General features: G+C 43.7%; 1 protein-coding gene across 1 annotated transcript in view; it reads right to left on the bottom strand.

Annotated features, from left to right (window-relative positions):
* LOC131130100 (cadherin-2-like) overlaps nt 1-17,850 on the bottom strand; it is a 56,932-nt gene that overhangs the window by 3,479 nt on the left and 35,603 nt on the right. Inside the window, exons 5-15 of the mRNA XM_058074250.1 lie at nt 16,972-17,127; nt 15,842-15,986; nt 15,588-15,760; nt 13,765-13,902; nt 13,499-13,684; nt 13,046-13,299; nt 11,856-11,998; nt 10,343-10,576; nt 10,017-10,250; nt 8,612-8,751; nt 3,649-3,810 (exon numbers count right to left, since the gene is read on the bottom strand). Coding sequence (XP_057930233.1) covers nt 3,649-3,810; nt 8,612-8,751; nt 10,017-10,250; nt 10,343-10,576; nt 11,856-11,998; nt 13,046-13,299; nt 13,499-13,684; nt 13,765-13,902; nt 15,588-15,760; nt 15,842-15,986; nt 16,972-17,127 — 1,965 coding nt within the window. The remainder of the gene's footprint in view (nt 1-3,648; nt 3,811-8,611; nt 8,752-10,016; nt 10,251-10,342; nt 10,577-11,855; nt 11,999-13,045; nt 13,300-13,498; nt 13,685-13,764; nt 13,903-15,587; nt 15,761-15,841; nt 15,987-16,971; nt 17,128-17,850) is intronic.

Below are 17,850 nucleotides of genomic sequence, written 5' to 3'. Positions count from 1 at the left end.
AACCCTCCCGCTACCTGCTCCAGTGACCCATGCGGACCCTTTCAAGACTATGACAGGAGCAAAATTCACAAGTAGGACTCGGGGATGTCAAACTTCCAATCGCCGGCCGGCCTCTCTAACTTCCACATTAGCCCCTCCCCTCTGACTGGTTCCCTGGAGGAGACGCATCACAGCAGAGATGAAGGAGATCAGTGTGTGTGTGTGTGTGTGTGTGTGTGTGTGTGTGTGTGTGCAGCGCTGGCGATGGACAGCAGGGAGTGCTGTGGGAGAAGGAGAGATTAGCAGAGCATGGCGGGGGGAGGATTTGGGTCAGGCTGGACAGACGCTGCCTACATCTCTAAGAGGAGATTCAGTAGATTACTCTGCATAACCTCCATTCCAACCCCCACCCCACCCCACCCCACCCGAACCCAAACACACTTCCTTGTTTACACCTGTGGGGGAGCAGGGACTGCTTAGACGGGCTGTCAGGCTCACATTCAACACAAATCTTCCCACAGATCCCACATATTTATCTGATCTGAAAGTTTTCCTTTTTTTTTGGCACGTCATGTCTTCATGGAGTGCCTGTCAAAAGTTTGGAGACACCTTTGCATGCTGATGAATGACAAGGCGTCTATAAACTTTTGACTTGGGGTGTATTGTCTCACCAATATACTGCAAAAATATCCAAATGGTAGTTTGCTGTCATATATTGATGGACAAAAGTAATGGTAATGCACACTGGGAACAAACTGTTCCCAAAACAGTGGAACAGGTACCATTGATTCATTCGTTCATCCATGATGAGCTATGTCCCAATACTTTTGTCTGTATAGCTTTCCTTCACTCCTGCATTGTGTCATGTGGCCATCGCTGGAGACTCGGCGGGAGGAGAGAATTAGCGTCAACGACGGGAGGCGGGGCTTGAGGCATCCGCTCGTCATGTCTGTCGGAATTAAGCCGTCTAGATCAGCTCGCCGTGTCTGACAGGCCCGACTCATTATTCATAGCTCCGCTTGGCAGATGTCTTTATGCAGCCCGATGACAAGATACACACTCTAAAGCCCAGAGAGTGACGTTGATGGCAGCTTTGGCTGCGTCAACAATGACTTCTCGGCTGTGGAGATGGTTTGAAGCCCCTTTAAAAGGGAAGACGTCTCACTCTGCATGGCATCGGAGGACTCTTTTAGGATGCTTTAAAGGCATCATCACAATGATATGTTAGGCTAATCAGCGAAGCCGCAGGAAGTCTATAAACGACAACATCCTGCTGAATTCCATACTCGGAGAATTCCAAGACATAAAAAGTTTTTAACCTTGTCAAAAGAGAAGGGTAAACCAATCAAGAGCGGCGTAAAAAGCATCTACAAGTCTTAAAAGCAGATAGAAAGTGTTTTATGATCTTCTGGCGGACAAACAGACAGCAGACTTGCTGTGAAACGGCAACATTGATAGTCAAGGTGAGTCAGCTCGGGGAGATCATTTATTTATTCCACGGGTGGAGAAGGTAATGTTCTCAATTTGCTGATTAATTGGATTTCATTACCTTTAACTTTTAAGTTACGTGGTTATGATGTTCAAGTTAAGTTTCCTGGAACAATAAAAAGAAGATGGAATGTTGGCTTTGTTGTTGGATTACCCTCATGTATTCAGCGGTGTATTAGCTCATCCAGGTTGTGACCACGTCGGAGGCTGGCTAATCCTGAGCAAAGCTAATTAGGAAGCACAAAGCCACCAGACATTGCTTATGTTCCTGTCTTGCTGCTCTCATGTGACTTTGGATGAGACAAAGGTATTTGGATAGGTGATCAGTGCACCTCCAGGAAGTGAAAAGGGAAGAGTTTAGATGATGTCCATTTGGGAGGTCTTGAATTGTCTTGCTCTGTCTTGAATGGAAGTGGTCGTCTTCCAACCTGATAGTTGTGGGTTCGATACCCTGTCCTCCCTTGATCATGTCAGGACAAGATACGGAACCCCCAGGTGCTCCTGATGCTGCGTCATCAGTAGGTAAATGTGCTAACAGAGTCAAAGCGCTTTGAGCGCCTTGCAGGTGGAAAAACACTATACAAGTGAAAAACCATTTACCGTGTACAGAGTGTACTTACCTCCTAAGTGCGCCAATTTGGACAGTGTACTCATTCCCAAATCCATTAGTCTTTGTGCACTCACACTATCTTCTTCTTTTGGAAGGGTGACTATATAGTACAGGGATGCTCATTAAGTCGATCGCGAGCTACCGGTCGATCGCGGAGGTGGTACTGGTCGATCGCTGGTCGATCGCGGCGTGACATTAAAAAAATATCATCCCAGCATCAATGCCGTCACTTGATTGACATACAGGGCAGCCATTCAGATGACAACTGAATGTTGCCCTTCGGGCGACCAATCAAATCAAACAACGTCTCTAAGTGCAGCAGAACTTACGATGTCAGCCTATCATCCATCCCCGTTACTTGATTGACATACAGGACAACCAGTCAGATGCCAACTGAATTTTGACCTTTAGGTCACCGCTCATGCGTAAACAACGATGCAAAGTGCTAAGCTAGTCGGCGAATTGCGAGATTTTAAGCCCTCGCTAAAGTTTATGGTCACTAAAATGAGTGAAGGAGCTGGACCAAGTAAAAAGGCAAAAACTGGACCAAGTAAAAAGGCAAAAAACATATCACTTCCATACGGATATGGAATATTATACGGATATTATGATACGGATATTATCCATGACTGATAAACATTTGGAAGTGTGCTTGAGGCTGGCTATCAGCAGCTACTGTCCGGACTATGCATCCCTGGCTGGTTCAATTCAGTGCAAGTCATCAAAGTAAACTCAGGTAATTACAAAAAATGTTAATAGTTAATTATGTGTGTTTTGCAATATTGGCTCATTTGGTTATGTAAGGTACATCAACATACATTGTACGTACAAATAATCCTCAATACATTTGAAAATAAATAGATGTTTTGCATTTTTGTAGTGGGTAGATCATTTTGACTCGGTCATTTTAAAAGTAGCTCGCATGCTGAAAAAGTGTGAGCACCCCTGATATAGTATATACTATTTTTGAAGTTTGTCGATGGAGACACAGCATAGGAAGTAAGGATGGTAAGGATGATCCGATCCAGTATCAGCATCCAGTTCAGAGATCAGCATATTTTATGCATCGGAAATTTGGTATACCGCCTGCAGAGATTTCCAATCCGTGATCCACGTCTGTGCTTAAATGTTGTCAGAGTATAAGCAAGTACTGTTACATTGATGAGACATGACATTAGACCATACCCCTAGATTTTGCGCGTTCAAATTGAGAGGTAAGTGAGAAGGGTATACAGCACTCGAAAGCTAGTGTGGTTGAGGAGCACACTTGAAATGAAGGAGAAGGTGGAGCCCTCACACCTGAAGCACGGAGGCCGAAATAAACATATAAAAGTAAGTAATTTCGCATTATTATTGAGTTTCACAGTAACATTACTCATGTTTTATTATGTATTCAATCATTTGCTACTCCACGTAAATATTGGCCATGTTTTGAATTGTTGGGTTTCGAAAATGTTATAGCTAGTTGGATACGTGTAAATACGGTATTGCAGCTTTTTGCAAGTAGTCATGTATCGCTTCCTTTGTGGCAACACCAAGAACACGCAAGTGGTTCGAAAAGAAAGTCGTACCTCGTGGATGAAGTCCCCAATGTCTCCAGGGTGGGGCGCGGCAGAGCGTAGGGGGTACTGGTGGTCATGATGGAGGGGCCTCTCGTCCAGGCGTCTGATGCCAACCTTCACACACTCGGGCTCCAGAGAGTCAGGCTGCTGCAGCTGGCTCAGGTCGTAGTCCTGCAAGAATGCACAAAATAGCACGCAGGGTTTGCACGAGGACATCCACAGGACAGTACCACATGTAGAGTGGATGTACACTATGTGATGATTTTTATTTTCACTGTGTACTAAGTTTACTATCTTTGATATTCTAGATCTACTAAGCTGGTAAGTATATTTCAAGATGGGGGTGGCAGGGCTCAGTCAGTCAGTCCTCCATGTGGAATTATCCCTGGACGGGATACTGAATCCCCAGTTGCTCCTGGTGCTCCATCATCAGTAGGTAAATGTGCTAACAGTATCATAGCACTTTGAGTACCTTGGAGGTGGAAAAGCACTATATAAGCGAAAGACCATTTGTTCAAACCTTCGATATTATGTTTCTATGTGGCCGTAATTCTCCTTGCTTAATTTCCTTTAATAGAATATTCCGCGGGGGCCAATAAAAGGGGAGCTGCGTGCCACACATAGACCCCTGGCCCGCATCCCTGACCTCAGTAGTTAATGTCATGTGACATCCACAGGGAGGAGTCAAACCCACACTAATGCTATCAATTTACTATCAATTTCTAAAGAAAATCACTTCACCATTCACCTTGCCTCCTGTAGAATGCCTTACCATGGCAACCGTCAGAAAGCATTCAGCTCTCTGCATCCTCCGGGTAAATCCACTTTCAGGACCACTGTGGACTGACCTTGGCTGTTGTACGCAATCAAGCGCCGGCAACGCCACGGTTTTCATAAAGACCTTTCTCACATGAGTGGGAAGTTCTGCGAAGCGGCGAGAAAGGGTCGCCTCTTGTCGCGCCACACTTAAAAGCTTCACTCGGTTCTTTGAGGACTCTGCGGACGTAGCCTCAACTTTCCTACTTCAGTTCTGCCGTTAAATTATTTAATCGCTGGCAGTGGAGTGGACTCAAGTGAAAGCACTCACAACAGATGGCCCTGCCATTGGCTCACCCCGCCCGCCCGCCATGTGGATAATGAACGGCTGCCTGCGAGCTCGGACCCGCCAATGATCTGGAACCGTGAAGGCGCTGTTTGTCATTCAGTCATTATGTGCCCTGGTTCTTAGTCGAAATGTACAAATGGGGGGGGGTCACACAAACAGCTACGGATCAAGTTAATTTTCAAACTAAAGTACCCAAACCAAGGGTGTCTTGAATGTTGCCATGGTAACAAAATGAGCTGTGAGTTCCCAAACATCTTCTTGGATTAGTATGTTAGGCTCACTTAATCAGTTACATGGAGTAACATCCTCTGGTTACTTTTGCACAATTCGACATGCTCGAAAATCAGAACTTATTTAAGAGTTTTTTCAAAAATATATTCATTAATACAGTAAATCCTGCTGTTGTAATGCTGTTTCACGTTGAACATGACCTATTATTACTCAAAACATAAACATTTAAGCACATTTTATGTATAGTTGGTTTAAGTATTTTGAAGCCTAAAAGGCTAAATGTAGTTGTCACTGCAATGTTTGTAGAGACACACAAGCACCAGACTGGCTCGCCGGAAGGATAAGTTTGGATTATGTCACAGCAGGCATAACAAGCCCCAATAAAAATCTCTCATGAAAACACAATACTGTTGTGGTTGTAACCCATGCCAAGCTGAAGACTCAACTCCGAACCCCCGACATCACTTTGTCCGCCCCTCATCGCGCCAGAACGCATTTTCAGCAACACACATGAGCACAAATCTTATTTATGTCTTAAATGGATATTGGGTAATATGAGTGTTAAAAATGTCAAAAAGTGTTTTTCTTTGGTCTAAAGACAAAAATATTCAATTTCCTACATTATGGAAATTCACTTATCATGGTGGGGTGTGGAACCAGTCACCTGTGATAAACGAGGGAATACTGTATAGTTATAGTGTTATAGTGCAAGGGAAAAGTTTTTTAAAAATAAATGAAAAGTAAAACTTCCCCGCCCTGAGGACATCTCGCATGCACAGAGCCAAGAATGACCCTGATAATTGACAAGAGTTAGAAGGTTTATAGAAAAAAAAAAGAAGAAAAAAACCCCCCGCTGTGACCAGGAGAAACTGAATGGTGATCAACCATTGGGTCTGAATTTGGTCCAACTGGCATTCCCCAGCTGGTGTGGGATTATTAATTAATATCGGTGCCTCTGTGTTGGAGTCATCCACAGTGAACAAGACAGTCATTTCCCTACGCTTTCGGGTTGGGGAAAGGGTCATGATTGTCAGAGTACCCAGCCTTCTTGGAGTCCATCAGACTGGGAGACCTCAACGCCCATGTGTGCAATGACGGTGTGACCTACAAGGGCCTGAGTGGGAGGAATCCCTGACTGTGTGTCTCAGTGTGTCCATAACTAACACCATGTTTGAACATAGGGATGTCCACAAGTGCACTTGGCACCAGGACTCCCTAGGCCACAGATCTACTGTAGGCTTCGGAGTCATATCATCAGACCTGTGTCGGCATTGTTCTGAACAAGAGAGGGGCTGGGCTGTCAACTGATCATCACCTGGTCATGAGTTGGATTAGATGGCAGGGGATGCCGGACAGATCTGGGAGACCCAAACGTGTAGTGAGAGAGTGCTGGGAACGTCAGGCAGAATCTCCCGTTCGCAGAGTCTTCAACTCTCACCTCTGGGAGAGCTTCGCCTGCCTTCCAGGGAGGACAAGGATATCGAGTCCGAATGCGCCGTATTCCGTGTCTCCATTGCTAAGGCAGCTGATTGGAGCTACGGATGCAGGGTGATCGGTGCCAGTCATGCCAAACACCCTGGCGGACACCAGAAGTCAGGGCTGCTGTCAAGCTGAAGGAGTCCTACCAGCATGGATGGCTTGTGGAAGACCTGAAACAGCTAAGATGTACTGTCAAGCCAAGTGGCACGTGGCTTCGGCAGAGGCAAAAAGTCGGCCTGTCGGACAGATCCATCACCCTGGCTAAGGTATCAGGCGTAGTGAAAATGCACCTTGGTGACAAAGCTCCAGGGGTGGATGAGTTTCGCCCTGAATTCCTCAAGGCTCTGGATGTTGAGGGGCCTCTGGATTAGCAGACCAGGGGTTGTGGTCCCCCTTTTCAAGAAGGGTGACCGGAGGGTGTGTTCCAACTATAGGGGGATCCTGTGGGGCGTGACTTTGTGCGATTTGGTCCTTGTACAACCAGAGCAGGAGCTTTGTTTGCATTGCCAGCACCAGCAGTAAGTCGAGCCTGCTTCCAGTCAACATTGGCCTCCGCCAAGGCTGCCCTTTGTCACAGATTCTGGTTAGAATTTTCATGGACAGAATTTGTAGGTCCAGCCAAGGAGTCCATAGAGTCCAGTTCGAGGCCTTGTGACCTCATCTGTGCTATTTGCAGATGATGTGGTCCTGATGGCCTCTTCGGGCTATGACTTTCAGCGTTTACTGGGACGGTTTGCATCTCAGTGTGAAGTTTCTTGGGTGAGACTCAGCACCTCCAAATCCGAAGCCATTTGCTCTTAATTGTTAGCCACAAGAGAAAAGATTTTTTGTTGACAGCTTCATATGACAATGTCAGTCGGTTGGTCTGAGCGGCTGGAGGACAAAGTTGGTGATTTACACTAAAAATGTCATAAATTTATCAAAATTATAGATACAATCTTTCCCATGTGGAAATCTCTACCCGTCATGCCTGTGATGAAAGACCAAAAAAAGATAAGTGGAATCAAGCTCTGATCAGTGGGCAAAATATTCCCCAAAATCATCATTGTGTGTACTTTGTTAACAGAAGTAGTTTCTACTGTAAGAGGCAAACTTAGTGGGGTCAAAAGAGAGTTTCAGCTCCCGCCCCCAGGGGCTTATATGAGCTTGGCAGCAAGACAGCGACACAGGAAATGATTCTCCAACAAAAAGCAATTAATCCCCATTGCAGGTCCTCTTTTGTACTACACTTAATCTTAGCTGGAGGACAGATGACAGAGTGTGTGTTTGTTTGTATCGAAACACTGTGTGTCTTTTCTGGTTCATTTGTGTATGTGTGTAAGCGAGGATTGGTAGAGTTCATTCAGATTTCACCGGTGAAACAAAACACCAATCACCACCTCAGTTTTTTTTTTGCCAGCGGACTATGGCAAGGCTTGTACAAATAGCACAGCACAAAGACAAATGTCAACCGTTACATCGAGTGTGCTTGTCTTTTTCAGTATTCGCTTCCTTGTAATCCGTCACGATATACTGTAGAAAGATGGACATATTCTACCAAGATGGAATAAAAATATGATATATCAAAGAAAAAAACACTTTATCCTTGGCTAAGCTGCCTTTTGTTTGATTACATTTTACTCACTGCATCAAATCTACAGTATATCTGATGTCGGAAATCATTTAAAATCAACATCAAGCAGAAGGAGAGTTTCACAAACAGATTTGGCGCCGCCTGTTGGCATGAACACATTATAATGGGACTCTTTGTGAACTTCGTTCCAACTCCATACAGTAGATGGCAACATAACTCTGCTTCTTAACACACGTCATATGCACCTGGCCTGCCAGACAATAAGAAGACGAAGAAGGAGGGATCCCTGATGCCAACTTAGTTGCTATATTTAGGTGTCCGTTCCAAAAACATGCTAGGTTAATTGGCGACTCCAAATTGTCCATAGGAATGAATGGTTGTTTGTCTATATGTGCCCTGTGACCAGTCGACCAGTCCAGGGTGTACCCCGCCTCTCGCCTGAAGACAGCTGGGATAGGCTCCAGCACACCCCGCGACTCTCGTGAGGATAAGCGGTAGAAAATGGATGGATCGGAGTATTCTGTGCCTTTTCAAAAACGTGTGAAGCGACTTTATGGGCTGACTCTATATTTGTATGTGTGTACCTGGTCTTCCTCTCCGCCACCCTCCTCGTCATACTTGAGGATGTTGTCTCTCACGTCGTCCTCGGGGTCAATGAGGAGCTGCTTGGCCTGGCGCTCCTTATCTCGCCTCTTCATCCACATCCCAAACAGCAGCACCAGTACTGGGGAGGCAAGGAGTGTGGCGAGGAAAGGGTCATATTTACTTTTCACTCTCTTTGCTTCTCCGATAATAATACTGAGTTTTGACTGACACTTTCAGAAAGGTATCCATTTACCTTCCTACCTATGTCACTCTATCACTGTTTTAAAAAAATGAATACATTATAGCTATTTCACGGTTGAATACAGCCTACTATTCTAAAAAATGCATATTTATGCAAATTGTAGGTATTCTTGGCCTAAATTAAGCATTTTCAAGCATAAAAATGCCTAAATGAGTGAAAATACAGATATAAGGTATTCAAAAGACATGATATGAAGTGTAATACAGTATTTGTGACTTGTTGTGTGTGCCTGGAAACTAATGTGTGTGACAATTGATGAGACAATAGCCACCTCAGGAAGAATGCTATCAATGCTAATGTATTATTTATGTATTATTTATTTATGAGTCTTATTTATGTGTAAGGTGGCTTATTTCCGTATGTCTACTATACTGGGTAATACAATATGTAAAGGTGACGATAAGGGTGTTATTTCATGTCTCCGTGCCGATGTGGTCTCTGTACGCTAACTATGAAAATATTCCATTGATTAGTACTGTATCTTACTTCGCAGAAATTCAATTACAGCCAGGGTGGTTACTCACTTAAACCACAAAGAGGACAGAGTGTTAATTGAAAACAAGTGATAAATGGAGAGGGGCTGTTATTTGCTAAATGTGAAAACTCATTAATTACATAAGTTCATTTTTGACTTTACTACTGCATCATAATGCAATGGTCGAGTAACCATACCAACACATTAAGGCGCATACAGAGGTAGATTAAGCTGTTCGAGGTACTTCAAATGCTCATTATATATAACAATTTTTTTTGTTACTTTAATTATGACTTGGAGTGCATGAAAAAGTGGAACGTAAAATGTAGCTCTGGTCATTTATGATGTTCTGAAGTTTGTTGCACATCACAGCAGCAACACAACCAATGTGGTAATAGCAGTAAGGTAAGGTAAAGACATTCACTGTAAATAGCAGCACGGCATGTGTAACACATGACTTTCACACCAACAGATGAGTAGCCATATTAACATTTTAAAGCGCATGCAGAGGTGGACGACAATGCTGGACCCTGACCACTCACGATGTCCGGCTACTGCCAACTTGTGTAGTTCATATAAACTACATTAGCTTTTATTGGAGCATTTTATTGGTAGCTGAAGCATTAATTGGTGTATTTACTGTATATACGTATGTATGTGTGCTCACCTAGCAGTATGATGATACAGATGAGGATGCCAATGATGGCACCCATTCCTAGGCCGGCGGCCATGATGCGCTGCATGTCCACGCAGTCGCCATGGTGATCACACTGGCACACTTTGACGCGTAGGTAAGAAGTGTTGGACATGGGCAGGTTGCCAGAGTCTGTGATGGTGATGGGGACTTCGTAGATGCCGTTGGGGAGGGAGCCAGTCCGCAGGCGGAGTTGAGCGTGCTCACCTGGTGGAGGATGTAACCTCATATTTAATCATTTCATAACCACATCTTTCAGGAAATGACTGTAGAAGATCAGACACAAATGCTGCACTCACCACTGAGGCGACTGAGCGTCCAGTTACGCCGCACATCTGACGGGCGGCTGGGCAGTTCAAAGGCGAAGGGTCCGGCGTTGGGGTTCAGGTCAGGGTCGGTGGCTGTGATGTTGATGCCATTGGGGTCCGGCTTCTCGCACATTTCCACTTCAGGCGGGAAGACATGCGGCGCGTTGTCATTGATATCCAGCAGGTACATCTGGAGGGTGCCGGTCCCGCTGGCCGGCGGTATACCTGGACACAAACGGTCACACTTCCTGTTTAGTTATGCGCATCCTTGGCATTCCCCGGATGAGCTGTCCTACATTGAAAAGACAGACGAAGCACTGTGTCTTTGGAGGACAGGCGGCGACATTCCTCTCAGGCAATTTTCCACTTTGAACAGACAATTCTCCTTTGTCCGCCAAGGAAGGCCAATTTTGAGCACAACATAATGGAGGAAAAATTTGGAAACATCTGGACGGGAAATGGCCGTGTCAGCAATAAATGGTAGGACTGTTTGGGTGTCATCCTGCTTTTGGAACGTCTGTCTGCCACCACAGCCATGAAGAATGGACAATACAGGCATTCTTCTCAGAAGACATCCTTGTCAAAACACAAAACTATGTGGTGGGATGGTTGATAATAATGGATTATTTATCATATTCTTTCACTTGTGTATATTTTTATTGGTTTGCATGGGATATTGTAGTGATGGAATGTTTTGTGTATGGTTATGAGCTGTGATTCAGGGGTTGGCCTATACAGGGCAGGGTGTTTGCCCACTAGTTGGAGCCAACTCAAGAGAGATGACGAGTCTCCGAGCCACATAGGCCGCGTTAAGGTGTGTAGTAATGGGTACGGTGCTGTTTTGTAGACCTGTACGAAAAAAAATAAAATAAACCAAAAAAAAAACAGCAAACATGGAAAAATCTGCAGTAATTTTATAAGAATAAAGTCAAAATATTAAGAGAAAAAAATCATCCAATGAGAAAATGTAAGAGAACAAAGTGAGAATATTGCTGGAAAAGCATAAAGAAAGAAGAAAATTTTAGATAAAAAAACAACTGTAGAAATTGAAAAATCAGCAGTAATTTTACAAAAATAAAGACAAACTATTAAGAGAAAAAAGACACAATTTTACAAGAATATTATAAGACAAACATACATAATTATTATTATTTAATAATATATTATATAATATAATAATAATATATAAGAATTATCAGCATTATAATATAATATATATATAAAACACGAGTTAAAATATATTCACAATTTTTCATAATATTATGAGAAACCAACAAAACTAAATGTCTGGAAAATTAGATTGGGGAAGACGTTATAATATTATGAGAATATAGTCAAAATATGAAAATAAAGTCATAATGTTACAAAAAAAACTACAGCAAGAATGGAGGAAGAAAGAGCAAGCTGAGATGAATTTTTCTTCTTGAACTAAATCAGCATGTGGCCCTAGGTGGGAAAAGCTTGGACACGCCTGGACTCGAATAATATAATAATAACATCCCACCGTTGTCGGAGGCCATGAAGGTGACGTTGTAGAGGTTGTTCTTGACATAAGGAGACTCGCGGTCCAGGATGGCAATGGTGGAAATCCGACCGTTGACAGAGTCTATCTCCAGCCAGTTGGCGGGGTCGTACATCTTGGAGTACCTGAATTTGGCAAGAGGGGTAAAGCATGAGGAAGTGAGTGTGTATCCGCTTCGGGAGCCAAGTTATTTACATTTCTCCTCTTATTTCCAAATTTCTAACAACTGTTTACCATATATTTAGCATGTGTGTGTGTGTGTGTGTGTGTTGTGGCAACAGTAGAAATAATGCACGAGTGTCAAAAAGCACAGAATTAAATGAACAAATACTTAAAAGAGCCACCATGCAAAGACCAAGTAGTCCTTGTGTGGATTTAATTGCTTGGAGAGAGCGAGAGGCTCATTGAGTAGTAAACACTACTTGCAGGACGCAAAGCAAGAAAAAAGAGGCATCAGAACAACACATTCACTCTGCGTGCATGCGTTTGTGTGGACGCATGTCTTTTGCGAGCCCCTATTGGCTGTTGCTAGGCGACAAAGACAGGAGCGCTCCTCAAAAAAACAGTGTGGTGTTTAAAAAAAAAAAAAGAAAGAAACAAGAAAGGAAGCAGCCGTCTGCAGGCTCTCTGCACACTAGCCAGGCTTCTGTTGGTCTGAGATCAGCGCTGAAGGATGCATGAGGATACACATTTTGTAACCTAAATCATGTTTACAGAAAAGCAACTCTGGTATCTCACAGCAGCGTGCTGAGGAGGGAAACTGTAGAGCATGAAAGCTCCACATGGGGAAAAAGTCCCGCTAAGATTTTACTTCCAGGAAGCGTTTTTTTGCACCAGCAAAAATGAGCTGGTCAGCCATGCGGAGATCATTATTTTAATGGATTCATCACAAAATGAGGCCCTGGTGGTATAATTAATGGTACATGCTGCTGACTTTTGTGCAGATGGCACGGATTCTATTCCCGGCCAGGGGGAACCGACATCTAGCCACTGGAGACGTCCAGCACCGGTCCAAAGCTCCAAAATTAACATGCGATTGACTGACTTTGGTGACCCAATGGGGAAAAAAATGCATGAAAAAATGAAAAAGCGCTGACAGTGTGAACCTGGATTAAATTATTTCATGATGTGAAACATTGCTGAGACCACAAAGAATGAGTTGAAGTTCTTACCGGATCGTTTGCCTCATGAAGCGGTCGGGGTCCTGCGCGATGAAGCTGGTGAGCAGCGAGCCAGCGGGCAAGCCCTCGTCCAGCTTGATGGGTTTAGGATTGGGGCTGAACTCGGGGCTCTCGTTGAGGTCCAGGATGCGTATGGAGACAGTCGCTGTGGACTGGCGTGGCTGGTGGATGCCGCGGGCCAGCGGAGCCTCATTCTCAGCCTCCACCGTCAGCACAAAAGAGCGCGTTACCTCAAAGTCGATGGGCTGGTAGGACAGATTGACAGGGGGTAAGAAACATTAGATGAAATATTACGGATGAATGAAAGAGACAAGAACTTTAGGTACTAAACACTCTCTCCCACAGATTGGCAAAATTTGCACAGCAGAAGAAGCCCTGCTTGAATCAATGAGCCGTTTCCATTGCGATGGCAAAAAGTGTGCCTCTACCGTACAACGTTCTCACCTTGATAACCGTGAGGAGCCCCTCGTTGGTGGTGGGGTCGGTCGGGATGGAGAAGCGTCCAGTGGGATCTCCGCTCAAGATGCGGTACACGGCATTCCAGGCTGAAGTGTGGGGCTGGTCTTTGTCCGTCACCGTCAGGTTGGTAACGATCACATTGACCAGATTCTCGTGGACCTCGCCGAAGAACTGGAAGAAGACAGACCACGGTGGAATTCACAACAGGAATGCTTTCAACTTGTGGAACATTGTTTTCGAAAATGACGTACTGTGTCAGTGGTGAATTCGGGGGAATTGTCGTTGACGTCTGTGATCCTGATGACGGTGGTGGCGGTGTTGGACAGGCCATATGTGGGGTTGCCCTCCATGTCGGTGGCCTGGATGATCAGCGTGTACTGGGACACTTTCTGCACAACCATGAAAAAACCCAAAGCTAAACGTTTTTTCCCTGCTAGCTTTGTGTAAAATACAGTAAATACAATCAATCATTGACCAATTTAAGCAAGGCTGTCCTACAGACTATTGCTGTCCTATCTCGTCTTTAAGCATGAACTGCCAATAGTATGGCACCTTTAGTCTGGCCTATCTAGTCGTTGAGCATGAAGTGATGAAGCCCTAGACTAGATAGCTCTCGTCTGTAGGACATCCGTCTAGTCCAGGGGTGGGCAAACTACGGCCCGGGGGCCACATCCGGCCCGCCAAGTGTTTCAATATGGCCCGCCTGTTCTTTCCAAAGTATTTTATTTAAACTCAACATACAACCTGGCATTGTGGCTTGGGCCAACTTTTTGATGGTTGAGGTAGCTGCTTTATCAATTTCGTTATTTGATGTGGTCTGTTGTTTACAAAATGCTCCTGGAAAAAGGAACACAAGCACAATAGTAAAAATAATAATAATAATAACAATAATAATGTTGTTGTTAATAATAATATTATTATATTAATATTGTTGTTAATAATATTAATATAATAATAGTAATAATATTATTATTATAAAAATAATAAACAATATTATTGTTATTATTATTAATATATAATAATAATATATTATATAATAATATAAATAATAATTATAATATATTATATTATATTATATAATGATAATAACATTACTATGACTAATAATAATAACAATAGTAATTCTAATAAAAATAATAATAATAACAATAATAATAATACATTTAATTTCTAATACACTTCACATCAAATAAATGATTTCAAAGTTCACATATAGCAGATTGCATGACACTTTTACATGTAAAATATAGGTGTAAAAATTGACTGTTACGTGTAAAATACTATATACCAACACCCCCCCCCCCCCCCCCCCCCCCTCAAAGACTAGACAGGACAACTCTAGCCTGTAGTCCTATCTAGGAGAGACCTAGTCTATCTAGAGCTGGTCTAGCAAGTCTTTGACCGTGACCTGCCAACAGCAGGACAGCTTTAGTCTGTCCTATTTAGGCAATGAGCATGAGCGTAACATGAACTGATGAAGCCCCATAGAGGATAGACTAGAAAAAGACTAGATAGGATAGCTCTAGATATCACAGACTAGGGCTGTCCTACACACTAGTTTTGCTACTCTACGTAGTCTCTAAGCACCAACAGACTGAAACTGTCCTACAGAGTAGCGTTATTAAGACTTCATCAGTTCATACTCAGTGACTATTTGGTTGTCATGCAGTTGGCCGTCCATGCTTAATTGCTAGATAGGACAGCTCCAGTTGGAAGTCTGCTCAGATGGGAGACGTAACGTCTTCTAAGACAACCAGGGCATCCAATAAAGATGGTTGCTCTCTGGCCGAAGTTGTCTATCACAAGTAATATCTAGTTGACCTGTCATACAGAGACTTTTAGGAGGAAACATCTGTGACATCTCCATGCTGCCAAATGGCGTGCCCTCGGAATGGCGGCAACATTTTGTCGGATCTACTGGTGTTGGATTATGACTAAAAAAAGCCACAATCTGTCTTAACACTGCGGGAAGCGCTGCAGGCCAGACAGACATTGACAGGCTGAGACTCCATATGGGGATGAACGCCACCAAATCCCAACACACACACACACACACACACACACACACACACACCTCCCGGTCCAGGCCTGCTGCCACAGTGATGATGTCACCAGTTTTGTTGTTGATGGTGAACATGTTGGATGACGGACTCTGGGGACTCTGAGACAGGATCTTGTATCGCAGCATCCCGTTGGCCGTCTTCGGATCATCCTTGTCCACGGCGGTCACCGTCATCACAAAGGTCCCTGCGGGGAGGTGCAACGACACACAGATAGGTTAGCTCGGTGTGAGAGCGCCCACGTGGGCGAGCACTGGCGTGTCCGTACCCGGCTTGGACCCCTCGGGCACGGAACCGTTGAAAACGGTGTGCGTGAACTCAGGTCTGTTGTCGTTCTGGTCGATGACGTTGATGTGGATTTCCACGGGAGTCTCCACCTGGTTGCCGTTCAAGTCCACGGCGTGGGCACGCAACTGTTCACACAAACACACACTTACAGTATGTTTGACACATATATAAATGAAGTAAGAAGTGTGAAGTTTGAGGATGGCTTCATTCAAACGTAGCACTTTGCATAACGCCCAACAATACCCGGAAAAATAGAACAAAAAGGCAAAATGTATAGAGAAAAAGCTGAAATGTTGATACTAGTAATAAAACTAAAGTATAAAGTATGATGTCAACATTGCAGTTAGCATTCACCCAATACATGTTTACCATTACTGTTACAAATATTATTAAATACTGGACTCTGTGGAGAACTTATGCAGTCACAAATACATTTTTGGCATCATTGTGTATATTGGTCCCCCGAATGATGAAAGTAACACCGGTGTGAACTGCTTGACTCTGAGCGTGGAGCCAAATGGAGGCTGTGCCTTTCCTTTCCTTGCCTTGTTGTTGTCGTAGAAGCATCGGAGCAAGATGAATGTGTTTTGCATAAAAGGACCAAATATGATGAATAAAGCTATTGGCTGGCCTCCGACCCTCAGCCAGTAATTCGTTTAAAGCGCGCTGGGCCAAAGCCTCCCTCATGAATAAACATGTCGGCCCATCTCGGCTCAGAGTTCTGACAACTACATCCAGCCACATGAATATTCATCAGACGGCTTAAATGCAAATCACCCTGCTGCGACTCCAGATTCGCACTCCCCGGTGCGACTCTGCGCTGGCGTTCCTTCAGATCAAAAGGTTACGCCCGGTTCTCGGAGGGGCGGGTGACTGCAGTAGACACACTCAGACTTTTTTTTTTTTTAAAAAGAACTACTTCTTCACCTCCATGCATGAGAGGGAATTTATCAAGCCCGGCGATGGGGACGGGATGAAAATAAAAACATATGGTGAACGATTTGAACGGTACTTACTGGGGAAATACAAAGGCTTTATGAAACATTTAAAAGTTAGCTTCCAGGTGACAAACGCAGCCGCTGGAAGAAAGCAGTAGGGCGAAGAACTTACATGGAAGTTGGGGATGTGTTCCCTGTCCAGAGGCTTAGTGACTGACAGCTGACCAGAGATGGGGTTGATGATGAAGATGCCAGTTGGTGGCTGATCAGCGCCGGGGCCCGTCACACTGTAACGTAGCAACCAGTTCTTATCCCGGTCCGATCGGATCTGTATTCAGAAGGACATACGGCTGATATTAAAGACAAATGAGGGTACGGTCAGACTTTGTGGTTCAAAACTTCTGCTTCTGCTCCAGAACAGAGAACCAAACGATAAAATACAACAAACGCCTTCTGTAAGCAACTGTGGACTCAGGGATTTCAATCAAGGATCAGCAAAATCTGGCCCAGCCAATGCGTGTCACACCCAAGAGATGAGAAAATGTTGGCCAGTTCACATGATACAATATTTACCCATGACATCATCAGTGGTTGACTCTGTAGTTCTTTGCTAGCTAACACAGTTACGCCCCAAGTCCCTGCTTTTCTCGGTGATCACGGCTCAGCAAGAGCAGGTGTGTTAAACATGGAATAACTACAACACAAAAAACAGCAAAAAGGAGTAATAATGTAAAACTATGAGGAAAAATAAAAATTTTAACATGAAGTAGAAATATTTTTCAAGTCGTAATATTATGAGAACAAACAGAAACAAATACAATTTTTACTAAATTATGTTGATGAAAAATATAGAATGCTATGGGAATAAAGTCAAAATATTATGGGAATGAAGTCATCATTCTGAGAGGAAAATATACATGAAGAAACTTTCAATATTTGGGGGGAAAAAACAGCAGGAATGGAAAAAATTGCTTTAAAATTTAAGTCATTTTTATGAGAAAAGTCAAAAAAAAAAATCACCAAAAGACAAGGAACTAGAAAAATAAGGTCA

The sequence above is a fragment of the Doryrhamphus excisus genome, chromosome 5 (assembly GCF_030265055.1).
Source record: "Doryrhamphus excisus isolate RoL2022-K1 chromosome 5, RoL_Dexc_1.0, whole genome shotgun sequence".
In the NCBI taxonomy this organism is placed as follows: domain Eukaryota; kingdom Metazoa; phylum Chordata; class Actinopteri; order Syngnathiformes; family Syngnathidae; genus Doryrhamphus; species Doryrhamphus excisus.
This window is presented reverse-complemented; position numbering and strand designations above follow the sequence as displayed.